At 36.6% G+C, this 24,632-nt stretch overlaps 4 protein-coding genes across 9 annotated transcripts; 2 read left to right on the top strand and 2 right to left on the bottom strand.

The window, feature by feature from the left end:
• The first annotated feature begins 1,139 nt into the window (after window positions 1–1,139).
• LOC143345216 (histone H2A) lies at window positions 1,140–2,636 on the top strand. The gene is made up of 3 exons (XM_076772101.1): window positions 1,140–1,361; window positions 1,440–1,647; window positions 2,036–2,636. The coding sequence occupies exons 1-3, from the start codon at window positions 1,340–1,342 to the stop codon at window positions 2,211–2,213; spliced, it is 408 nt and encodes a 135-aa protein (XP_076628216.1). The 5' UTR covers window positions 1,140–1,339; the 3' UTR covers window positions 2,214–2,636.
• A 184-nt stretch (window positions 2,637–2,820) lies between these two features.
• Window positions 2,821–5,413, top strand: LOC143345258 (UBX domain-containing protein 1). 3 transcript variants are annotated; one of them, XM_076772185.1, is made up of 7 exons: window positions 2,822–2,995; window positions 3,067–3,120; window positions 3,183–3,341; window positions 3,788–4,039; window positions 4,105–4,321; window positions 4,789–4,972; window positions 5,142–5,413. In XM_076772185.1, the coding sequence occupies exons 1-7, from the start codon at window positions 2,940–2,942 to the stop codon at window positions 5,195–5,197; spliced, it is 978 nt and encodes a 325-aa protein (XP_076628300.1). In that variant the 5' UTR covers window positions 2,822–2,939; the 3' UTR covers window positions 5,198–5,413. The 3 variants fall into 3 exon arrangements, with proteins under 3 accessions (XP_076628302.1, XP_076628300.1, XP_076628301.1); XM_076772186.1 differs by having other exon boundaries at window positions 2,858–2,958; XM_076772187.1 differs by lacking the exon at window positions 5,142–5,413 and having other exon boundaries at window positions 2,821–2,995; window positions 4,668–4,803.
• Window positions 5,140–7,466, bottom strand: LOC143345260 (ribonuclease Oy-like). Its single transcript, XM_076772188.1, has 3 exons — window positions 7,218–7,466; window positions 5,828–6,356; window positions 5,140–5,750 (listed from the first exon to the last, which is right to left on the bottom strand). Exons 1-3 carry the CDS (start codon window positions 7,283–7,285, stop codon window positions 5,592–5,594), a joined length of 756 nt encoding a protein of 251 aa, XP_076628303.1. The 5' UTR covers window positions 7,286–7,466; the 3' UTR covers window positions 5,140–5,591.
• Window positions 7,467–8,397: 931 nt separating this feature from the next.
• On the bottom strand, window positions 8,398–22,711 carry LOC143345257 (ATP-binding cassette sub-family G member 1). 4 transcript variants are annotated; one of them, XM_076772182.1, is made up of 12 exons: window positions 22,361–22,711; window positions 18,866–19,123; window positions 14,281–14,398; window positions 12,672–12,858; window positions 11,497–11,642; window positions 11,159–11,397; window positions 10,856–11,058; window positions 10,410–10,578; window positions 9,854–9,954; window positions 9,627–9,782; window positions 9,185–9,425; window positions 8,398–9,017 (listed from the first exon to the last, which is right to left on the bottom strand). In XM_076772182.1, exons 2-12 carry the CDS (start codon window positions 19,035–19,037, stop codon window positions 8,845–8,847), a joined length of 1,905 nt encoding a protein of 634 aa, XP_076628297.1. In that variant the 5' UTR covers window positions 19,038–19,123; window positions 22,361–22,711; the 3' UTR covers window positions 8,398–8,844. The 4 variants fall into 4 exon arrangements, with proteins under 4 accessions (XP_076628297.1, XP_076628298.1, XP_076628299.1 ...); XM_076772183.1 differs by lacking the exon at window positions 22,361–22,711 and adding an exon at window positions 22,296–22,314; XM_076772184.1 differs by lacking the exon at window positions 22,361–22,711 and adding an exon at window positions 22,084–22,231.
• Between the last annotated feature and the right edge of the window lie 1,921 nt (window positions 22,712–24,632).

Raw genomic sequence — 24,632 nt, 5'->3', positions numbered from 1 at the left:
TAACCTGTGTCTTAGGTTAGCGATGTCTTCTGACAGGAATAGGACTGTTTCTAGACAAGTTTGGGCCTTTGGCGTTAATAGTGAAGCATTTATAAGTGATCTAAATTATTGAGTACTCTATTGTTGTATTAATAAATAAATTAAAGTTAGATTTCGATCGTAACTAACTGGAACGCCATCTAGTGTGCAACAAGGTGAATTATTTCTCGACAAACTTGGGCGTTTTATCGTAGATGTCGTCTTGATATATATAGATATACAGTGAATTACATAGTTATTATAATATTAATAAGCTTTAGACACTGTGCGCCTGCATAGGTCGGAAAGTAAAAAATGCCTGGACAGTCGAGAATCTCGACTCGAGATTCCAAATCGTATGCCATTGACGGGAGGTCGGATTTCAGTTGTTAAGAGCGAGAAGGCAAATGTGAGCCTTTCTCTCTCGACTCCCACGAAACGGTCCGTACTTACTTTGGGCAACTTCGGAGAATCGAGAAAGAGAACATGCGTCATTTTGCCTTTGTCGGGTTTCCGAAACCTTCGGTGCCTTTCTGGCATCTCTGTTAGTCATCGATATCTTACGCTTGCATCTGTTATCTTGCATATTATAACGATGATGCTTTCACATAATTTTATAAAACGATACAACAGTTAAAGTATGAAATTAAAGAATAAATTTCTTTCTGTTCGTGACTCACGCGTACCACCAATAATTTTTTTAATCAAACAGAAAGCAATAATTAATATACAATAGTTATTATGTAGGAAGGCTATTTATAAATATCTAAGTACGAATGCTCAGATATATAGGAATAATTAGTATATTGTTTAAGTAGGATTCGTATCTGTAATTGTACATGTACTATTTCATTCTAACGAAATATGGTAATTCGTATTGAATTAACGTACGTACTGGTCAATTTTTACCAGTATGATTCTTCTGCAAACTTTTTCGTTAGTTCGTCGAACAGTGATCAAAGCACGATTGGTAGGTGTATTATAAGATTCGCGATATTTCGATTGTACGAATAGGTTATAAATGTTGTTCCGTGTTATAAAAATTAAAGGAAATGATTTTTCCGTTAGTAATTCTATGGCTTTATCTAGGGACTTTAATCTTATAATTACGGCGCTACTAGTACCGCCAAAGCTGAGACAGCGTTCCCGCGCAAACCAGCGCCGACCTAACTGTCGCCGCCAAAATATCTGTCGTTCATACGCATAACCGTCGTCGTTCGGGGCAGAGGGTAGAAGAGGTTCATTCGCTGTTTGATATTCCGAGGAGAAAGTTCTTCCGTTGTTCTTGTTCGAGAAAAGTTTCAAGAGAATACCATAAAGGATGTCAGGACGTGGTAAAGGTGGTAAGTATAGCGTTTCGTTGGCGACAATGTAGCGCTACGAGCTGCTGGAAAACGCGAAAATCATTTATGTTCTTCCAGGAAAGACCAAGGGAAAGGCGAAGACCCGCAGTAGTAGGGCAGGGCTCCAGTTCCCTGTGGGAAGAATTCATCGTCTTCTGAGGAAGGGAAATTATGCGGAACGAGTTGGAGCTGGTGCACCGGTCTATTTAGCCGCCGTAATGGAATATTTGGCGGCTGAAGTACTCGAGTTAGCCGGGAACGCCGCGAGAGACAACAAGAAGACGAGGTTGGTCGAGCAAGCCTTTCCCTTCTACCCCCCTCTTCCTTATTCTTTCTCTTTCTGCCATTGCGTATATATTTAATTTCCTCCGCATTTAAATAAATATATTTCCATAAATACGTATCTCGGAAAATATTTTACTTCGCCGAAAATTCCCCGTGTACTTGAACGTATCAAATTATTGCATTTAGCGAGAAAGGCTTTCTGATTTCTATTTTTATATTAACCGTATTAACATTTGCGTGTATTCGCCTTGTTTGCCATCCCTAATACGAAAAACGTTCGTCCTGGCAGTTAAATGTACGCGTATACATTTGGGGTTAAACGATGACCTTCAATCTCAACATGGATCTACAAATATATTAGTTAAACGTACCTTTCTTTTCTGTTTCAGGATAATTCCGCGTCACTTGCAGCTAGCTATCCGCAACGACGAAGAATTAAACAAATTGCTCTCTGGTGTAACTATCGCCCAAGGTGGTGTCCTCCCTAACATCCAAGCAGTTCTGTTGCCGAAGAAGACTGGTACCGGTGGGTCTGGAAAAGGCGATAAAGCGTCCCAAGAATATTAGAACAACCTTTCTAACTTAACAGTACTTTAGGACTATATCCTTATTTCTTCGATCATAAAGAAACAAAATAATATCTAGAATGTATGAGATTACAATCATTATTCCAACCACATACATTGTAGAATTATCTGAATTCACGATACAATTTATTGGTTCATTACTAAATTTTTCTTTTCAGTAATGTAGTAACACAATGCATTATTGCTTTAGACTAATATCTTGCGTATGTATGATTAAGTTCTATTATTTAAGTCAATATTCATTAATGTATCCATTTTGTTTTTTTTTCTTCGACTAATTCTTTATTAAATTCTCGATGATATTCTATGAATTGTAAGAACGAATGGTAATTACAGCAGGTTAAATGTTTTTGTTGACTGTAAACGATATTTAGAGTGAAAATAAAGGATGATTAAATCTTCACTTTACATTGTCTTTCGAAAATTATGACCTTTCCTGTACGCGTGCGTTCCCTGGATTTTTTTTTAATTCAACGTTTATGATTGTATTTGTAACTAATCTCGAGCAATTATACTTTCAAAATGTAGAACGTAAACAACTTCCGGTATGACAGCATGTCCACCGGTGGAGTTTTGTAACACATAAATTGATGTAGGTAGCGCGACGGTTCAACGTGACGTTTAATTTTTGATCGCTTGATGCCGAATAGTATTTTTTTTTTTCGTGAAAAACATTCGTTAATTTTAAAAAACAAAACTGCATAAAATGTCGTCGAGCGATATAAGTATGCTTGTCGATATGGGTTTTAGCTTGCCTAAAGCGTAAGGGGCCTTAAATCATTCGTTGACCAACATGTCTAACCTTTAATATTTTATCGTGTATTTTGTTTTAGAGAAAAAGCCTTAGAGGTCACTGGAAACAATGGTGTTATTCCGGCAATGGAATGGTACGTGAAAAACCGTGGCTTCGTTTTTCATTGTCCGGTGACAATCTTAATTTTTATTTCAGGCTCTTGGCTCATTCGGATGAAGCAGAACCATCGTCTAAACAACCTACTGCCGAAAGTGCAGCAACGTTAATTGCTCAAACACCAGCCGAGGATAGTAGTGCTAGTGCCAGCGGTCAAGTATCGACTACCGAAATTGCCAAGTCTATGAAATGCGACGTGTAAGTATATTACGTTTGTTTTTGAGTAATCCTAGAAAGACTAGGAGGGGGAAGATTGTTGAGCCCACCAGTCAGAAAATCTTAAAAATATTCTATTTATCTCGCGCAAAGCATTTCCAAAAAATCATTTATTGTCGTTTGCGTATCTACGATCGATGTTTATAAATCGATTTTTATTTAATTAGAATGTTATTAAAGAAGAGAAGATGCAACAGAATGGTTATGTACACAGTTCTTATTAGCTGATCCTTTATCAGATGAATCTCTGCCATTCAATTGATGACAACAATTTTATATTGTACTTTTAAAAAATCATTTTACAATAAAAAATACGAAAATCATGTGTGGGCACAACAAGCCCTCCTTCAAGATAACAGCTTGTAGCTCGGTCTTTCTACGATTAATTCTGGTATAATCACATCAGTTATTATTATTGTCCCATTTAGATGTGGAAAGCTGTTTAAAACTAACTTGGAAGTTGAATTCCATGCAACAAAGTCTGGACACGATAGATTCTCAGAGAGTACAGAGGAAAAAAAACCACTTTCAAAAGAGGAGAAGATAGAACAATTACGAACATTAACAGAGAAGTTAAAACAGAAAAATAAAGAACGGGAAGAACAAGAAAAAATAGATACATTTGCAAGGGAAAGGGATAGGATAAGGGTAGGAAAAGAAATGGCTCAAGCTAAAAGAAAGTGAGTTATCTGTTTCTTATAAAAAATGTGCATTGAACATATTTACTTCTGCATTTTAAATGCAGATGGGAAGAATTAGAAACAAGAAAGGTAATGGAACAAAGAAGGCAAGAGAAAGAAGACGAGAAACTAGCGCGACAAAGGGTAAAAGCACAAATCGAAGCCGATAAAGCCGCGAGACGTGCAAAAGCTAATAACCAAGAGGCACCTAAGGAAATTCCTCCTGTGCCTTCATCGTCTACGACGCACCATAGGAAAGACTACAGTGAAACGAAGCTACAAGTAATAAGTTCATTTGTTTCAGCCAGGGGCGGATCTACTCAGTAATGACACTGATGCATAACTACTAATACTATTTTTATAGCTTGCAAAATTGATGGCTGCAAGATGGCGTTCGCGTTTTTCAATATTTTTAATATATTTTCCCGTTCTAATTTCCAATTGAGGTTTAATGTTTAGATGTTTGAACATTTCATTTATTCCACGATTCTGGGGGTAGAATGCCTATAGATAGTCGCGTGATTGTCGTCGCGAATCTGTAGCGACGATAATACATCCAGAAGAGAACTAACAGAAGTATAAATATGTTTGTATATTAATAACATTTGCCTTTTATAAAATATTTCAGAAAAGGAAAAGGCCCCTCAAAGTAATTAGCTTCAAGTCCGAAAAGTCTAGATCCGTCACTGGTCCCAGCACATGTTTTTATTATTGGCATGCGTATGAAACAGCAATATTCAACATTTTAGATTAGACTTACTAATGGACAAACGTTAACACAAAGTTTCGGAAGTAAAGAACAATTATCTGCCGTGAGATTGTTTGTTGAAATGAATAGGACAGACGATGATTCGGGTCCATTCTGTTTAATGACAAACTTTCCAAAAAAAATTTTTACAGAAGATGATTATGACACACCATTAGATGTTTTAGGTATGGTATAGATTATATCGATTGGTATACATTTCATTTGAATGATCTGAGTCCAGCTATTATAATCTGGAGCAATATGTGTATAGTACTTACATCATCTTCTCTACTAATCATATATTCCAAGGAACAAAGTCCACTCGTCTGAACAAACTGATCGCTTATTTTCCAGGCCTAGTACCATCCTCGGTTATAATTATTAAGAAGAAAGTACAGCAATACACATAAACATCAATTATTACTTGCCATGCAATCGGTAATATAAGTTGTAAGCTAATATATCAGTGTACAATGTCCTACAAATTGTTTATTAAGGAGGCAGCATTTTTAATTCCAAACATTCTCAATTCATAATTTATAAGAAGTTTCTGTGACAGTTGTTATTCAAGAATGATATAATTTATAAAAATGATCGGAAAAATAAAAATATACATTTGAAAATAATGAGGAATTTTCTCCAAGTCTTTTTACCTGTTTAATCTTTAAAGATAAGAAGTATATGTTACCTTATAATTTCTATCAGAGTCTTTATTCTTCTTTAATCGCGACAGTATCATTAAATAACATCGATCGTATCTTGAAATGTACAAAATTTTAATTTACAATATAATTCCAATTATAGTTATACTATCTTATAATTCTCCGGTACTTCACCCGGGTATATCACGTTATTAGACTTGTTACAGTTCGTGGGGTATCCATAAGTACCATCACAATCAATTAATTCGAATTGTTTATTAAAACAGATTCGTATTTCAAATATATACAATTTTCCCGTTTTCTGAAATGAATGTTGATATTAGCTACATAAATATCGGTTATAAATTAGTATTAGTTTTCATTATCACAAATTTTTACCTTGTCATTTATGCACATCACTGAACCTCGTTTGCCTAATGTTTTTTGAATGGCATTCAAAAATTCATCTGTTGCGTATGGCTTTCCAGGCAAAATGTTCGATTTTGCCAACACATTTTTCATATCGTACTTTGATAGCAAAGTAAGACCTTCTGTGAAATATTTCAACTCGGTATTCACTTTTTCCAATTTTGCCGCGCAAGTGCCATGTTTATTCCACTCGTGTTGCCAAAGAGAATAAGATTCCTTTCCATATTGTATGTCTATCCATTTCTCTTGTAGTTTACCTTCAATTGGTTTTAACTCAGCTGGATTAAACTTGGCAGAATCGTCACAGAACTGTGGACCTAATTTATGGTATTGGGAAGGCCACACGCCATGAATCGTCCACTCGTTTTTATGGGTTGGTAACGAACAAGTATGAGACGCCAAATTTTCTTTCCACGCAAAGCAAACAGTTTGTGGCCAATGTTGAGTAAAGATTAAAACATCGAAATTGTCCGACTCAGCTGGCGCAGGCCTACGATAACTGATATTTTATTCGGTCAAGAAAGCAAGGAAAAATTATAAATATGCAGAGTCTCCCGTAGCATGTGGGAACTGTTCCATGATTATACGTTATGAAAACAAAAATGACCTTGCGACAGAACACAAGCCCGCGAACGTTTTACCATTGACCGTCCTTGGTTCAACGCTATAACACCAGGTAAGTCGAAACATTCCAATTTTACAACAGATTTTATTTTAAAAACGTGCTATAAAAATTGTGTAAAATTATTACGAAATTCTTCTCAACGCCAAAATAGTTTAGTAAACTTTAAAGTGGTATATGTAACTCTTGAACTATTAGGTTTAAGGCATAGGTGCCTTCGTGCGTTTTTGTAGAGATTAAGAAACTGCATCGAATAGTACAATTAAAATAATGAAATTTTTTTTAAAAAATAGATGCAGGTGCATGGCGGCAAAATTCCGTGCACACGTTATCCATGTATATATTTTCGAACTGTCCGAATTGAAAACCGCTTCAATATTTTCGTTGCATGATTTCTCTAGAAATGCAAAATACCTCATTTAAAAAAAAAAATCATGCTTACAAAAATTCGTGTTTCTTGAAAAACAAGAGCGACAGTGTAATTCTGATTCCGGATTGGTGTTTGGATAGGGGAATTCTACTAGAAACGCATAGTGGATGTTCAGTTCTGTTTTTAAATAGTCAGGTGAAATTGGTTCGATTACTTTCGTCTGTCGAAAAAATTATTCGAATAGGACATATGTTTATATAATCATTTTTCAACGCTTTCCGCAGCATTACTTGCTGATGCAGTTCGCACATAGGAAACACTCTGCATATGTATGTGTACGTTTCAAAGATAACAAATTCTTCATTTACCTAATTAAAACAATGATGAGAAGAATAAAAAAAACTACCGTGCTACTAACAAACCACGTCTTGTACATTATTTTATTCGCGCTCGCGACGTATTTTGCTGTCCAACCAGTCGTACACACAGGGAATCCAAAGTGGTACACGTTCACAAACTGTTCAGTTAGCAGAGTTCTATGAGCTCACCGCATTTTATACTTATCTCCCCACTATTCTTCCCACCGCTATATTCTTTGTGGTTGCTAGCAGATGGTCAGCGTCTTTTATCTGGACCCTTGTACCTTTAAAGAGTGTTATGAATAGGGGGATCATTTTATCGTCGTCGATATTAAAAATTATCATCCATGTACCTATCTAGACAAATTTGCAACTCGAAATGAAAATATCGTTTATTTTATTGATTTTCTCGACATGTAACATTGTTCGAAGCAAGGCGAAAGTAGATAACGATTATCAGTTAATGCTATCTCTTATCACAGACGAGGTATACGAGTAAACCTTAAATACGGAATTAAGGAACAATTTATCGAATAGTCTTGAAACTTGTGGGGAATATTTCTAGCCACATATTATATTTTTTGGTAAAGAATTTTTTTCTCGAAAGTGCGTAGGATTTTGGGGGTATGTCTATTCACCAAAAATGATTGTAATTGACCCCTGCAACCGAGAATAATTTTTCCAATACGATTTGAAGTTTTTTTTTTCGTCGAAAAATTTGTCCATCTTCCTGAATTTTTTTCTCGAAACTGAGTAGGATTTCGGGGGTATGTCTATTCACCAAAAATGATTGTAATTGATCCCTGCAATCGAAAATAATTTTTTCAATACGATTTGAAATTTTTTTTTTCGTCGAAAAATTTGTCCATCTTCCTGAATTTTTTTCTCGAAACTGAGTAGGATATCGGGGGTATGTCTATTCACCAAAAATGATTGTAATTGATCCCTGCAATCGAAAATAATTTTTTCAATACGATTTGAAATTCTTTTTTTTCGCCGAAAAAGTTCGTAGAAAAAAAATGGTTTCTCAACTGACCGCCATTGAAAGTCCATAAGGTGTTAGGTGTAAGGTGAAAGGTATCGTATACCTTGCCTGTGCTCTTATTTACCAAACACAATGCTACTAATTTATGTTTATTTTCTTTTCACGTTAATTGTAACTTGAACAGATGTTTTATCAACAAACATATTCACTTTCTTAGATTACATTTATTACACTTCACGCTTCGATAATGACAATTGGAAAAAGAGGTGCATACGTTTCGAGAACGATTACATCATACCACTTGTTATTATCAGCTACATCTACCTGTTATTCAACATGCAATTTCATTTTTAGACGCTAAGCGTCGCCACGAATGCCGTTCAAACAATTCAAATTGCCATCTTGAACATTCAAACCTCGAAAACACCGCGCAAAATATTTTTTACTGATAGTATTCAAGCGAACAAATTCTCAAATTCTGCCATCCGACCACAGACATAATCAATCAAGGTGAAATGACCTGTATATAACACAGCTGAAACGTAACTTCTTTACGTTACCTTCAAACCTTTTTATTTCCATTTAATTATTTGGTTCTTTTTATCACATTCGGGAAGTATAAAAGATAAGTAGAAATAACAAAAATAGGTTTTATGTATTAATATTAAGGTGACTCTTTATTAATCTACCGATCAAGTGAAGCGCCTGGAACGTTCTGTTCGGTTTAAGCCTTTGTCGCAATAAATAATAAGTAAGAATCTTCAGTAGAATAAGAATAATTATCAAGGCGACGAAATTCACCCAGAAGACCACGTGTTCCATTTCTGAAATTAAAAGTTGTTAGACCTAGGTCCAAAAAAGAACTTATTCGAATAAATATTTATGCGTTGCGTGAACTAGAGATGGGAATTTCTAATGCTTAGATTGGTAAACTTTATATCTGTCTAATCTTCGTTCAGAAATGATAAATTATTTTTTTGAAAAGCCTTACGCATTGTTAGCAAAATTTGCCGGGGAGCCCTAAACTCGCAAAATATTTCCGATGGCGGACAGTATAAGTTCTCTCTGTTGAAACCATATAAGGCAGTTATGAGGCCTTCCAAACCGTATCGAATGTAGCTCAAATACATTATCAGTTTACGATAAATGGGCAAAGTTTGCGTTTCACCCAAACCTTGTACCGCTAACAACATCAATGGAACACTGATTGCAGGCCCCACAAACGTGCCGTTCTGAAAAATCAATTCAATCTCTATAATTTTATTGACTTTAAAAAGGAGCATGTATTATGTATAAGTAAAGCAAGTTTCTTTAATTCAATCGTCTCTAATCGAACCAGCCAAGTCACTATCAATTGTTTCTTTCAACAGATTGCGTACTATATTTTGTATTACACTTCTTTTGTCAATTTTCAACGAACAAAGAAAACGTACCACGATGTTCAAGGTGCTGGCTATAGCCAGTGCCATACTTTCCGCAATAAACATGCACATAAAACAAACACTAAAGAACATTGTACATCTAAAGAGTTCCATAGGCTGTCCCGTGATTACATACACCATCGACAGGTAGATCGACGACACTAACACCTACGAATTAGACAAACGTTAATGAAGGGGCTAGCGACATAAATTTGAAAAGAAAATAGCTGTCGCCCGACCTGTGCGGGTATGTTGATTAAGGTGAAAGCACAATAGTAGGGACTCAAGTTGTACCACATGTTGAAATATTCTCGTTTAACCAGTTGCACTTCCGAGGGAACTGTAATTTCATGATTAGTTGAGCAGAAAATTATATTCGACCGCGTCGGGGGAATAATAACAGGCGAACCGGACATCCAGAAAACGAATACGGCGGTCCACAAAAGTGTTCGATTTAATTTTATTAGCATTTACACGACGTTCTCTATCGAAATGTATTTACACGTAATTACAATAGAGTTCTTATTATTTAAAATAGTATACGTAGGTATCGAGAGGAACAATTTCTCTTGATTTAATTTGACCACCCACTGTGACTGTAAACAATACTCGCGAGCATGATTCTACTCTGTTCGACAGGGAAGAAACAAAGATTCGTCCAACATTACGTAACTTTGACGGAAGTTAAGACGCCTCGTAATCTGTCGAATGTTTATCGATTCATTAATGTAATTTATACGCAATTTTAAGCCCGAGGGTTCCACGGGTTTTCTCGCGTAATTATTGGTTTCTCACACTGTAATAATACTGGAAGCATAGGCACGTAGAGGAAAAGTATCAAACAGGCGAAGCAAAAGCCAAAATTGAACAGGGTCTTCGATCCGTCGTTGCCGACGTTCAAGAACAAACCGCCAATGATGAAGCCGAGGAACACGTGTAGACCTATTTTCAGATACATATAATTCTGTGAAACAACAAGTATTCGTTAAGTCATCTCGCGGGACGATTGCTCGTTTTAATATTTCGCGCAGTAGCGGATTAAAAACTCTGTACTGTCTTATACGCTTAGAGAAAAAGTTTTGTTTCGTCCTCGAGACACAAGTAATTCATAATTTACAAAGTATAGAATTGTTGAATGTTTTATAAAAACTGTGTTCATCTTTGAAATAATTAGTGGTAATTCGTCTACCTTGTCTCTGTTGTTTAATCCACCACTGATCTCTCAAACCTATTCTTCGTACCTTGTTTCTGTACAGCTGCAACATCATCCTTCTCGATAAAATGAGAAATTGATCGGTCCAGGAGATTTTAGGCATCTCTTTCGCCAACTGAAACTCGTGTTTCTTCGATCGACAAATAGGAACGATCGGCAATTCGGTGTTCACCGTGTTTATCATTCGATTGGTCCATTCGGAACCGTATTCGCCCGCTGACACTTCGATCACTGAAATTAAAAAAATAATTCTATAACCAGGCGAAAAAAGACATTGAAAAAATAACTTTATCTTTAATGATCAAGGAGTTGAATCGGTGATTTCACTCACCGAAATCAGCGGGATTGTAATGTTTCGGGCACTCGATGCCAACTTGCCGAAGAAAAGGTACCAGATTGTTCACAGTGCCTCTGTAAACGCATTGTCCACCGGCTACCACGTACGTGTGATCGAATTTGGCGAAAATGCTCGCGCTGGGTGTGTGAAGGGAGCAGATCACGGTCCTCCCCAACTGCGTCAAACTTTTCAGGAGGTCGATGCACTGGGCCGCCGATATTTCGTCCAGTCCTCTACAATTATTTACAAAATGCCAAGATGCCGCCTTTTAGGTCTATTGAACGAGATTTCAGATATTTAATCGAGTTTTCACTGTCGATTAAGATACTCACGTGGTCGGTTCGTCCAGAAATATCACAGCAGGATTGTTCACTAGTTCCAGAGCGATCGACAGCCTCTTCTTCTCGCCACCCGACAGGCGTTCGGTGACCGTGTCCTTTGCCCGTTTCAGTCGCAAGATTTCGAGGACTTCTTCTATCTGAAACGTAGATCGCAACTAGCACGAGATCGAAACACCGATCGAGACAAGTTCCGTCTCTTTTTTTTCTCTCCAGCGTTTCAAGTATTGCTATTACGAAGCGTTACGGAGATATTATATAATTGATTGTATCCAACGACGCTGTTTTCCATAATTAGAAGACAATCTCGACGCGTTACGAGGTTCCATCGAGGTCGTACACTATCTCGTCGAAACGAAATTTCTATATAAACTCGGTGCTCCGTTCGATCGCAGACATTTTCTTTTTTTTTCATTATTACAGGGGGCGACGGTCTGTGTACGAAACGTACAAAAGGGACTCTTGGATGGTCGATGGAATATGCCGAAACACGTTTCCCTCCCTTTACGATCGCCAGCGTCCCAAGGCGCGCTTCGGGAATACAAATAAAGGCACGCGATGCAATTTGAGTATTCATGTCCTTCCGAGAACATGCTTCAGCGATGCGCATCGCAACCACGTTTCTAATCGAGCGATTTCGTTCGGACGTTTTTCAAACGCGCTGCGCAACGTACACGAAAACTTTCAAATTTTTTCTGAAACAAACGAACATATTAAAATTTGGAACTTCTACGTCTCGCGAAACTTTAAACGGTATCGATATCCCGTATACACCGTGTCTATTCATTTTATATATTAAAATCGAGGACATCATTAGACATCATTCATCAACGATCGATGGAGGTAGATAAACATTCGAGATCTACGGATCAGGAAGTTACAGCTCGCGCGTTTAGACACTCTCAGCGTCGTTACGTAGAATAACAATCAATATTATTCAAGAGCTCCTCAAACGCTGACAAGCAGTCAAAGATCATTAAGAAGATTATATTGGAGGGCTGTGGAAATGATTTTGGGACGATCTTAGAGCGACGGAACTTTGAATTGAAATCACAGAACTCGAACAAGCGAATAACAAATATGGCGGCTATGAGTATTGAAAGTTCTGTCGCTCTTATTGGAAATTTCATAGCACTCGATAACAATGGGGAAAATAAATATGTGCTAACAGCAGCGATTTTCGTTTCCTTCGAAACGTTGCCGAGTTTTAGGTCCGCGGCGAACTGCAACGCCTCGAACACCGTGAGCCTCGGCTGAAGAAGGTCTTCTTGCATGATGTAGCACGACAATTTCTTCAAAAGTTTCGCCTCTCGTGCCTGTCCATTGACGGTCACGTGTCCGGAGACGCCCGTCGATCTGGAAAACGCCTGCATTGAGTTTCGAATGGTAGGTGACTCGATTTGTGGGTGCTAGGTTGCAACAATGGTGGATGTACAAATGCTATTTGTTCTATGTGAAAAATATTAAAATTTTGGGTTCAACTTATAAATATACGAAGAGACATTTTTGTAAGCCTTGTACAATTGATAGAGACGAACGAAATCCAAAGTTAGGGTGTGTTGTTTGTCTATCTTGATGTGTTGATGGAAAAAGAATAAAAAAAGACGCAGCGTACTATTGCCAAGAGTGTAATGACAGGCTGAGCCATTCCGTGCTATAGAATCTATCGTGCGAGAAGCACTTATTAATAATTACACAAAAACAACTGGGTGGGGAAAAAGTAAATAGGAAACATGTTTCTCTGGACTGTTTTTAACAAAAGCGGAGTCGTTCGTTTAACCATTTTTTATCTTACAAAGCAGCGAAAGAGAAATTTAACGGAAATTCTTGTAAATTTTTAAACGCGTGAAATTTTGAAGTAACTGTTAAAGTTTCTTTGTGTTACATATTTAACATTTCAGTCCATTTCGTTTCAAGTCTTCCCTGCATAAAATAGTGCACATATTTTCGAATTAAGCTTGAGTAACTGATCGAGAGCAGTAAATTATCCGACTCAGTCCACGTTTCCTTTACTCGCGGTACTTTCTTCTTGACGTAATTCGTCTCGCGTCGAAAACTTTTAATCGCATAACTGGAGAACCGACTATGTAAGTCTATCGATCGTCTCGATGTCTGGATTCGAGTTAACTCCGGCTTAGGTGTAGTTTCTGTTTGCTTGCGTTGGGTCGCGAGGTCAGTGATCTTTGACTCTATTCACTCGTGCTTTAGGGGAAAAAGTGATGCGACTGTTTACTCGCCTTCAGCACAGCCATGGCAGCCATGAATCAATAAACAATAATTCAAAAAGCCGAGGAAAAATTATTTTAACGCGATAAAAATTTCTAAAGCAACAAAGTATATTACCTGTTTCGATTTACAATGTTTTTTTAATGCTCTGGAAAGTTCAATAATAATTAATTCTTTGATGACAGGGGCAAAGAAAAACTGATTATTTCATTACAATTATTTTCCTCTTTGACTCGACTATCTAACGCAAACTCCATAGAAAAATGCACTGAATCTTCGCACGTTTTGGTGTGCAAGCAAAGATTAAGAGAAGTGCAAAAGCCAAAAGATAACGATGTACAAATCGTACAGTAAACCATTGGAAACAACAACCTAGATGAACTCTAAGCAACAAAATGTTGACAACTACGATAAAAGTAACATAATTAAAAAAGTTTATTTATCGCAGACTGTAGAGTGTTGATGTTCATTCCTACACATATTATTACAGATCGAGATAGAAATTTGTTTTTCGTAATTTTCCATGTCGTTTTGTTTTATCGCGTATTTTACCTGTATCCTGCGAGGATGTTCAACAAGGTGGATTTTCCAGCACCGGACGGGCCCAAAATAGCGGTCAGTTCTCCAGCTTTGAATTGGCCGGAGACCCCGCTTAAAATTACCTTCGAACCTGCAACACGAGATCGTCCCACAAATATTGCCAAATTCCACCCCGGTTTCTTAATATCAACTAAAAGCATCGCAACATTTTGGAAGATTCTTTAGATCCCATTAGTATTTTCAAAGGGAAATCCGTGCACCGTGAACTTAAAAGATTCCAAAGGAAGTACGACGCACTCGTTTCATCACGTGTATATAATATGCAAATATTATACGGGCTATCGAATAATTTTCCCGCCTCTTTTACATGGTAATCGTATCGTTTACATAGCTAAATATTTATTACCTTTCTTTCGTGTGTTAGACTCAAACAGTCCGCGGAAATTTTATTTAATTAATAAACAATTTGATGACATTATTGGACTTAATAATTTTAAACGGTTCATGGCTTCCAATAATCCTGGAACCAGTAAAAATAGCTACAATAATCATGTATTACAGAAGTTTAAAGTATTTACTATAATAGCTTTTAGGAAGCTATAGTCAATGTTAAATCCTATACGATGATTAATAAACCCATCTTGAAATCTTTCAATCATGTTGACGTATTAATTTACCAGAAAATATTAAAAGGAGTTATTAAATGCTAAAGCCTTTTTTTGCGTAGGAGTAATGACTAGTGACAAAACAGAATGACCCGAACGAATTGTTAATATTTCTGATATGTAATGGGAAAGAAAATTTATTATTGTGTTATAAATTACGCCGGTTTTATAGCAACTCTAGTATAGCGTGTACATCGGATCGAAGGATCCTTTTCTCGACAATCTCGAGGTTCGTGAGTAATCGATGACATTTTTAACGCCATCAACCTGTTGATTCATCGTCGAACACGCGCGGGCAGCGAATAAATAAAAGGGAAAAATAAACCGCGGGCATAGAGTAATTTACCAGGATGAATTTAAGTTTTCTTCGTGTCAAATCAATTTTATGAAACGCTTGACAAATCGCTAACCCAGACCAAATCCGTGAAATTTTTTAACACGTTGTTTTTAAATCATTCGAAACTACTTAATCCAACAGTGAATTATCCATGGAAAATTCATAAGTATTATTTATAAGTAATGGATTTATGTTCCTCGACATCTCAACTTGGAAATTTATTTTTCATACACGGGTGACATAGCCATCAACGCGTTAAAAGTTGTAATTAGACGCGTTATGTCACAAGCTTTTTGTCACTTTCATTATTCTCGTATTTATGCATTCTTTCATACGAACGGATATTATAATTTTAACTGTACATCATTGCTCGTATCTGCCTGTCATTTTGTATGACAGTGGCTTAGAATCCTTCTGGATTTTAATTAAGCACGTGGGAACAACAAATATCTTTTAATTGTTTTCACATAAGAAAAGGTTGAGACCAGTCCTTGAGTCGCTTCGTATATTAATGTTTCCCGAAAAAAAAAAATTAGCGTCGATGCTTTACGAGCAAGTATTAATTATACAATACGATTGTCATATCCCTTAGGCGATAATATCTCGCATAAATTTAAATTTGTAAATCTTGTTATCATCGACATTTAAATTTCTCATCACTGATGAAATTCTCAGACTCGAGTGAATTAATAATATTTACTACGATAAGTATGTGTAGTAGTATTCTATTTTAGAACAAATTGTAGTAAGTGTTTTGTAGAGCAAACGAAACGTGTTTCTTACAGAAACGATCGGAAACAGCATTCGTTAGGGTCGGAAGAATGAAAGTAGAATCGATCTGCAATGCGTATCGTTAATTACGATTCATAAAAAGCGTGAAATGTAAATCGCAATAATCTGTGCAATTTATGCAACCGGTATCGTTTCAATTATGAAAAAATATATAGAATTTCCATAAATAACAGTTCATATTACGACCAGTGTTTAATTTATAGAATATTGGGAAACATGTTCTTTTCGAATTTGTTCGGATACTATATTTAGTGTACTGTAATCCTTTTTATAATACAGGGTGTTCGGCCACCCCTGGGAAAAATTTTAATGGGGGATTCTAGAGGCCAAAATAAGACGAAAATCAAGAATATCAATTTAAATTCAAAAATTTCAAATCGTATTGGAAAAATTATTTTCGGTTGCAGGGGTCGAATACAATCATTTTTGGTCATTACACATACCCTCGAAATCCTATCCACTTTTTAGAAAAAAATTCTAGAAGGTGTGAAATTATTCGACGGAAAAAAAAAATTTCAAATCGTCCTAGAAAAATTATTTTCGGTTGCAGGGGTCGAATACAATCATTTTTGGTCAATAGACATACCCTCGAATTTCTAACCGTTTTTGAGAAAAAAATTCAGTACTGGCTGAACTCTAAACGTTAATAACTTTTTGTCTCCATCAACAAATTGGTATTTTTGATTTTCGTCTTATTTTGGCCTCTAGAATCCCCCATTAAAATTTTTCCCAGGGGTGGCCGAACACCCTGTATATTACGTTTAGTAAAGTAGAACACTGCGACACAATTCCATTCGCGTGTGCAGTCATGCATCTTGTAATCGAGTCCGCTATTGGAATTCCGTGATTAGTTTCATTACATAATGTCCTTCGTTAAATGCAAATAAGGGTACAGACAAATAAACTGAATCACCTTAGTGTTTAAAAGCTTTCAAGGAGGTACCTTGCTTTCCAATCTCCATTGCTTTGTCAATTTTTCAAATTCCAATCTGGCGTTTCAAGAACACACAACCAGGAAGTTTCATTGAAGATATTATATTACAAACTACCCTTTTTTGAAATACATCGTGTAACTTCTTCGTTTCGTTGTTTCGATCAGAGATAGAATTTAAGAACATTCGTTGTTAGTTTTTCCCTAAGATGGTGGCTTGGAATTCCGTTTTGTCTTGGGCCCCATAAAGCCATAACGCGCCACTGGCTTGTCACTTTAATTGCCACTATGATGAGCGGTACGAGTCTGAAACATTCGCTTGAATGTCTTCTAGTTATCCGCGAGGAGAAAGGTTGAAGGAACTGCAAAAGCATAGAAAGCAAAACGCCAAGAAATTGTAATGCGTCTCGAAATGATTAAGGAGTTTCTACTTTGTCAGGTCACAACAATCGAATTTTTCTTCTATTTTTTTTATCTCGAAATACGCACATTTAAGAATGTATAAATTAAATTCCATTAAAAACTTCGTAAGAATGGAGCTACGAAGATGGAGGAGAACCTAAATCTAAGATAGAAAAGTATACCATCGATAAAATATTGATTCGAAAATTTTGTAAAAACTATTTTGCACGGCATCGAAGTGGAAACTTCCCTTGAGGTCGAGTATAATGTAAAATTCCCATCCTTCTTGTTTTATTACTGGTTTACAGTATAGCTGGAACTAGACTTTTACGAGATTTCGCAGAAGCCTCCCACGAATCGTTGCCACCCGTAATTGTTTCCTGGGAAGATGGCGAACGAAACGCCTCGCGGTCTAGGAAACAGTTACCCACGATCCCGTGGAAGTGGTTCGCGTTTTCGTGGTTAAAACTTTCCCTTTTAACCTCTAATTTCTTCCCGAGATACAGCTGTTTTATATTCGAACGATAACGAGCGCGTTTGGCTCGACGGATTACGGGTGGTTTTGTCTTAATTTACAATGCGCCGACACGACTCTCTTCTGAAGCGTATCCGAATACGTTCTCCGGTTGAGCAACGGGCCAGGAGCTGAATCGAAAGCAGAAACAATTGTTTTCGTGGTTTTTCGTCAAACCGTCCGCCATAAATCTCCGTGACTCGACGACGCAAAATGAAAATTCCAAACTGGGCCCGGACATTCCGAACGAATAGATCACTCGAATTAAACACAAAAATACTCGAAAATTAGACAAGATTTCTAGTACAAATTTTATTCCACAATATTATTGAAAATGTTCAATGAAACTGAAACTTTTTAATTGGTTTTTATACATATAACAGTAATTTTTCATGAGACTCTCAGGACCGATGAAACGTTTGAAAATTTAAATATTGAAATTTAGAAAATAAAGGCAACATATTTTCCACTGCATCGTAATACGCAATTAAGCTACCCACGAGCGTCCACATTTTTTATTTCATCCAGTTTGCAAATTATTGTGTTATTTACATAGACGAGATATGATAGGCGACATAAAATGATAATAAAGATCTACAAGGTAGTATCAATCAATTAACTTCAACGTACAATAATTTGCAGCAAAACTTAAATCGTCGTTGCTGCGGGGAATGTACGTTATTCGATAAAAAATCAGATCTTTGATTTTATCTTGCGATCTTCGTCAATTAGTAAATCATAAATCACACGCTGAAATCGAATCAAGGTAGACTTTTAGATAACAAAGTATTATGATCGTTTCGTTATGCAATTTTGCATAAAATTATTTCTTATATAAAAGATGTATTCCCACTATTCGAAAACAGATCGATCGTTCGTTATAGCAAAAGCAAAATGGTAGTTGATCGAAATATAATTCACATTTTATTATTAATGTACTTATTTGGTTAATGTACCTTTTCTGCCGTAAGGTATCGTGTACGTCAGGTCGCTGAATTCGATGTCGATCGGCGCCATTCTTTTTAGATGGGACATCGACAACGTCGTGTAGTGCGTGGGCGTGATTTTTGAACAATCGTGGACTCCATCGTCGCCCTCTTCCGCGTTGAACTCCGATTTCAACGGCATGGCTGATCTCTGCTTCCAAGAATTTATTTACGACCGTCTCGCTGGACCCATTACCAGAGATGATTTCTTTCGACCAGTCTACCGCACTGAAAACCCCCAAGAAAATTACCAACGGATATTACGGGCAATTTTCTAAAACCGGCAAATTACTTCGACGACCAATCGAACAGGTATAAACATTCACGAGAGAAAATAAAATTTGGGAGGATTTAGTATACAGGATATTTCATAATACGTGCTACCAACTCAACTGGCGAACAGTGGAAAGAAAAGCAACGAAAAAGATTCGTACAAGAATGTGTTCTATTCCACGTTCATCCCCAGTCGCAGCCATATTTGTAGTATGAAAAATAATAATCACTAAGCTAGGATTGTTGATTTTACTAAAATTTTTGTATACAATGTTCGATAACGCTTCACTTTGCTAATGAAAGATTAACAGGTCAATCTTGTGTCAATGTCTTGAGCAAGCAATCGCGTGAGTTGCAAGAAAAAGTTCCACTAGGCGTTGCATGCGATATTGCAAATGAGTAATCTGACCTAGAGAATTTTTAACGAATAATTGGGGAAATTATTGAAATCCTATAGAATTTATTTTCTGTACTGTCCGGTTAAGTTTATTCTGAAATATCCTGCCGATATACTACCCCAGTGTTTACTATGGGGATGATCTCTTTCAATAAAAAGTCTACAAATATTTAAGAAATATAACCATCATTTTCATTGCTCCACAATTTCAAGTAAAACTGATCACCCCTATTGTTTGCAACCATGTGTACATATACGTTGATCACACCGCTCAGCTCCTACCGACATAGTTTATTAACAACACAAGGATGGTGGACAAGTTTGAGTGTCAGCCACAGTGTATAAAAATTTACTTACTACGCTTTAATATGCGGTGTGCACTCAATTTTAACGGATCTTTTTATCGGGAAAAATGAAAATTGAACCGTTCGACCGAACGGAAGTCGCGAATAAATCGATGTACGTTGCTTTAATTCGTTATTTATCGTATGAAATGTTTCTTATCTTTGATTGTTAGCGACCGACGATACGCGAATCATAGGAGCGATCGAAAAGCTCAGCGCACGACAGATCGCCGTGGAAGACTGAGGTTGAAGTAACTTTGTCGAGCTCCCTATTCTCAACGACTTTGTACACTGACGCGCGCACAATTGCGTTGGCCGTTTACGAGTGTTTTACGCCAGCAACGCGATACACATGATACACACGATGATAGCTAGCGGCACAACAGTCATCGCTAGTCATCGTATCAAGCTACGTGCTTTCCTGTACGACGTCGACGCGATATTGTTGTCTGAAATTGCAAAGAAAAACTGTAACGTGCACGAACTTTCCAATTGCATAGGAAGGGTGTCGTTTTCAAATTCAGTTAATGGAAGAAAATTAAATTTAACGTGGAACGTGGAAGGTTCTCTGAAGAAAGGATCACGAAGCTGCACGATAGATCGCGAAAAGTAATCGGAAAAGGTACTAAAAAAAATCAGATGATAGCAAATGTAGTATGTTTTAATCGGATAGAAAGAAATTTGTATGGAAGGAAAGACCCAACACCGAGTTCGAAGAATCTTTAACAGACGGTGAAAGACGCTGATGGGAACGCCATAGTGTGGGAATACAGCTTTTGTCGAAGAGACAATGAGTTGCAGAGTAATTTGTTAGAAAGTGCAGTTAAACCGAGGATGGGTTCGTATTATTTTCTGGACAATGATACAAAACATACTGCGAGAAAAACCGGCGGCTATCGTATGTCCAACAGCTGGTTAGCCTGCATTTGTCAACATTCAGGGTGTTCGGCCACCCCTGGGAAAAATTTTAATGGGGGATTCTAGAGGCCAAAATAAGACGAAAATCAAGAATACCAATTTCTTGATAGAGGCTTCTGGAAAAATTATTTTCAGTTGCAGAGGTCAATTACAAGCATTTTTAGTGAATAGACATATATTCGAAATCCTACTCAGTTTCGAGAAAAAAATTCGAGTAGGTGATGAAATTTTTCGGTGAAATTAAAAAATTTCAAATCGTTCTGGAAAAAATATTTTCGGTTGCAGAAGTCAATTACAAGCATTTTTAGTGAATAGACATATATTCGAAATCCTACTCAGTTTCGAGAAAAAAATTCGAGTAGGTGATGAAATTTTTCGGTGAAATTAAAAAATTTCAAATCGTTTTGGAAAAAATATTTTCAGTTGCGGGGGTTAATTACAATCATTTTTGGTGATTAGACATACCCTTGAAATCCTACGCATTTTCTAGAAAAAAATTCGAGAAGGTGTGAAATTTTTCGACGAAATTAAAATATTTCAAATCGTTATGAAAAAAATATTGTTAGCTTTGGGGGTCAATTGCAATCATTTTTGGTGAATAGACATACCCTTGAAATCCTACCCACTTTCTAGAAAAAAATTCGAGAAGGTGTGAAATTTTTCGACGAAATTAAAATATTTCAAATCGTTACGAAAAAAATATTGTTAGCTTTGGAGGTCAATTGCAATCATTTTTGGTGAATAGACATACACCCGAAATCTTGCGCATTTTCGAGAAAAAAATTCAAATAGATGGACAAATTGTCGTTCTACAGCCGCAACTTTAAACGTTAATAACTTTTTAACAAAGCCTCCATCGATAAATTGGTATTCTTGATTTTCGTCTTATTTTGGCCTCTAGAATCCCCTATTAAAATTTTTCCCAGGGTTTCCTGTATAAGGAAATTGGAAGTTGAGAGAAAGAGTAAAAATGGGTGAAAAGATACTTAAGACGATCAGTGTCCTCCGATCACTCGACGCAATGCAAAATCGTGTAGTCATAAAGTCGTTCAACTTATTACACAACATAAAAAACGATACTATTTCCAGCGACAGCGATTATTTCGATTCAAAGTTGTTTTCTAAAAGAATTTTGTCAATTTCTACCGACATCGCTTAACCCCAACACAGCATTCTAGGTTAGAGCACTTAAAAATATAATTAATACGGACCAAACGCAAACAAATAAAACTGTACAATGCATCAGAACTAAATACCGCAGTTTAATTATTTCCCTCCAGATAAAACTGTCATCCATCTCTGGAATGCATTTTCCCGCGTAATTTGATCCGTTACAGGATTACGCATCACTGAAATCGATTCGGGATAAACGGGCGCAGCAATCGAGACAGTTTAATCGATTGGTCGCGTTGCTTCGACTTCCGTTCAAAACGACAACGACAAAATATCGCGATAACCTATATTCCACCGTGCACGTTCGCCTCCGGCGCAGTTATTATCGTTACTACGATGAAGTTACTGATCGATCCGTACCATCAAAAGTTTTTAATCGTCCTTATCCAACGCACATTACGACGGGAATCATCGATCGAACGGATGCATCGTCGCACTTGGTGTTTACGTTTCTGCTCGCAGAAACTCGTGCAGTCGTAAGAATTCTTTCTATTTTTAAATCACGCACGTGCTGTACCATTTACCGGAAAATCCACGCACACACATCGAGCACACGCGTCATCGGTAGTTTCCTGTGCACGAACGTCGATAATGACAGTTATCGAAAATACCATGCCACGCGATGATCTGTCATTAAATTCGGAAAATGGCGAGGCGTGAAAACGTCGACTCGACCTAGACTCGCGCTCGACGAGCAACAGAAGCGGACTGACGAGTCCGATTTTACACTGCCCTAACGTGCCAACTATACGTCTGTGCATGGTGCACCGTTTCTCGTTAAATCTGCACGCATACTCGGATCCCCCTAATCGCGCGGGGGGATGGTTTTCTTCGTCGATTTCTTTAGTTGGCGAATTAAGTATTATGGACCGGTGGTTTCAAAAATTTCTTCTAAGGTCCCCCACCCTTTCAAAAAAAATAGTAAATTGCCACAGCCAAGATACTAGCCAGGCTCGAATAAGTATAAGTTGAATTTGTAAACAACTCGACAGCCTTGGATCATTAATTATACTCTAACGTCAACCTCTATCTTTACTGGCATTATTTTAGAATTGTAAATATAAAATTGAAACGAACGAACCTGAACAAGAAATGCTGAAAATGTTGCTTGATTTATACGCGATGATTTTAAAATTGTAGGACGTAATACTAGGAACTTGTTGTTTCCTTAGATTTTTTTTCTTTCATTTTTTATTTATAGATGTTTACGTAGTTGCAAATGAATTTCGAACAACACAAAGCAGTATGTCGGATTCTATTAGATTGTTTAGTCTTCCGATTCTTTCTTGTCACGTTACATTTGTGTGTGGGTATAAAGGTTATCTACTACGAACTATGACTGTGGAATATCGAACAGAAAACAATATAGTCGATAAGATGCAATTATACTTTGTTCAGTTAACCACAATTCAATTTAGATAATTTCTTCCTAAGTTTCTTAAACCTTCTCCATTTTGTTTCTTTCAATTTTCCTTCGTCCGTATCCATATACAAGCAGAATAAATAATCAATATTTACGACCAAATATGACTTTTGTATAAATTATTTAGCAACAATCGTCGGAATATCAAATTGTTCGTGGAGTTAGAGTTCTACTTTGAACACTGGATTCTCACGAACCCGTTATTAGCGCCGCGTGCGAATGTCTTTTATTTAATTTCCATTCATAATCTTCTAGCTTTACTTTCCACTAACTTTCCAGTACGAGCGTCTACGGAACTGAATATTGATACACTATGTTTTGGTGCAGTATTACACAGCACCAGTTCTCGTGTTCTGATATTTCGTATTCGATTGTCGCTAAATTAACAAAACGACGCGAGAAGTAGGAAATGATAAGTGAATTGTCGCGGTAGATTTAATCAGTTTTAAGAAAAGTATAGATTTTCTAATAATAAAAGAAACTGGAAGCCAGAAGGAACCAGTGATGCATAAAGTCCGGCTCTAAACATAAGCATACCCAGATTCGCAAAGATTTCTAATTACAGAAATAATTTTGACAAAATAATTAACGATTAAAGCGAAGAAATTTATAACTAACACGCAACATAAATTTGAATCACGGATGTGAATAATGATGAAACTAGGAATCAATTGAAAGATAAAAATCTGAATATTACCATACAAATTCTTACTGTCTTATTGAAACTAAATGTTAAGCAGCTTGTAAAACTTTGAATATAATATTTTGAAAAACCAGTATACTATTTTCGGAAATTACGAGTACCAAACTATGTATAGTAGTGACCTTTAGAAATCAATATGGAATTATAGACGGGAATTAAAATACAATGTAAAAAAAAGGACATAAAAGTAACGAATATACTAATTTACAATTCACATAAAAGCGTCGAGGCCTATGACGTAACCTAATATAAAAACTAAAACTAAGAGCCTTGATAGTAAAAATTAAATTCTTCGTTGGTCCTGCTGTAGCAATTTAACGAGAATCAGGGAATATTAATCTTGATTTACAATCATCAGATTCTATAACGAAAAATTATTTATGTACAGAAAATATTGTATTTGGTCCAGCAAGAAGTTGGGTACCACTGGTGTAAACAGAAGTACAAAAATTATTCTTCCGGTTACGTTTGTTCGATATACTAGATATGTAATTATATAATGCATT

Source organism: Colletes latitarsis, chromosome 9, assembly GCF_051014445.1.
Source record: "Colletes latitarsis isolate SP2378_abdomen chromosome 9, iyColLati1, whole genome shotgun sequence".
NCBI lineage: Eukaryota > Metazoa > Arthropoda > Insecta > Hymenoptera > Colletidae > Colletes > Colletes latitarsis.
Note: the sequence above shows the minus strand (reverse complement) of the source record. Positions and strands in the feature narration are given on the sequence as shown.

Excerpts from the sequence above, each read along its gene's own strand:
- LOC143345216 (XM_076772101.1), top strand. The coding sequence starts at position 1,340 with ATGTCAGGACGTGGTAAAGGTG. Across the intron at positions 1,362-1,439 it reads GTCAGGACGTGGTAAAGGTG|GAAAGACCAAGGGAAAGGCG; the intron begins GTAAGTATAGCG and ends ATGTTCTTCCAG. Across the intron at positions 1,648-2,035 it reads AGAGACAACAAGAAGACGAG|GATAATTCCGCGTCACTTGC; the intron begins GTTGGTCGAGCA and ends TTTCTGTTTCAG.
- LOC143345258 (XM_076772185.1), top strand. The coding sequence starts at position 2,940 with ATGTCGTCGAGCGATATAAGTATGCTTGTCGATATGGGTTTTAGCTTG. Across the intron at positions 2,996-3,066 it reads GGTTTTAGCTTGCCTAAAGC|AGAAAAAGCCTTAGAGGTCA; the intron begins GTAAGGGGCCTT and ends ATTTTGTTTTAG. Across the intron at positions 3,121-3,182 it reads GTTATTCCGGCAATGGAATG|GCTCTTGGCTCATTCGGATG; the intron begins GTACGTGAAAAA and ends TTTTTATTTCAG.
- LOC143345260 (XM_076772188.1), bottom strand. The coding sequence starts at position 7,285 with ATGTACAAGACGTGGTTTGTTAGTAGCACGGTAGTTTTTTTTATTCTT. Across the intron at positions 6,357-7,217 it reads CTCATCATTGTTTTAATTAG|TTATCGTAGGCCTGCGCCAG; the intron begins GTAAATGAAGAA and ends ATAAAATATCAG. Across the intron at positions 5,751-5,827 it reads TGATGTGCATAAATGACAAG|AAAACGGGAAAATTGTATAT; the intron begins GTAAAAATTTGT and ends CATTCATTTCAG.
- LOC143345257 (XM_076772182.1), bottom strand. The coding sequence starts at position 19,037 with ATGCCGTTGAAATCGGAGTTCAACGCGGAAGAGGGCGACGATGGAGTC. Across the intron at positions 11,398-11,496 it reads TTTCTGGACGAACCGACCAC|AGGACTGGACGAAATATCGG; the intron begins GTGAGTATCTTA and ends AAATAATTGTAG. Across the intron at positions 9,426-9,626 it reads CCAGCACCTTGAACATCGTG|AACGGCACGTTTGTGGGGCC; the intron begins GTACGTTTTCTT and ends TTGATTTTTCAG.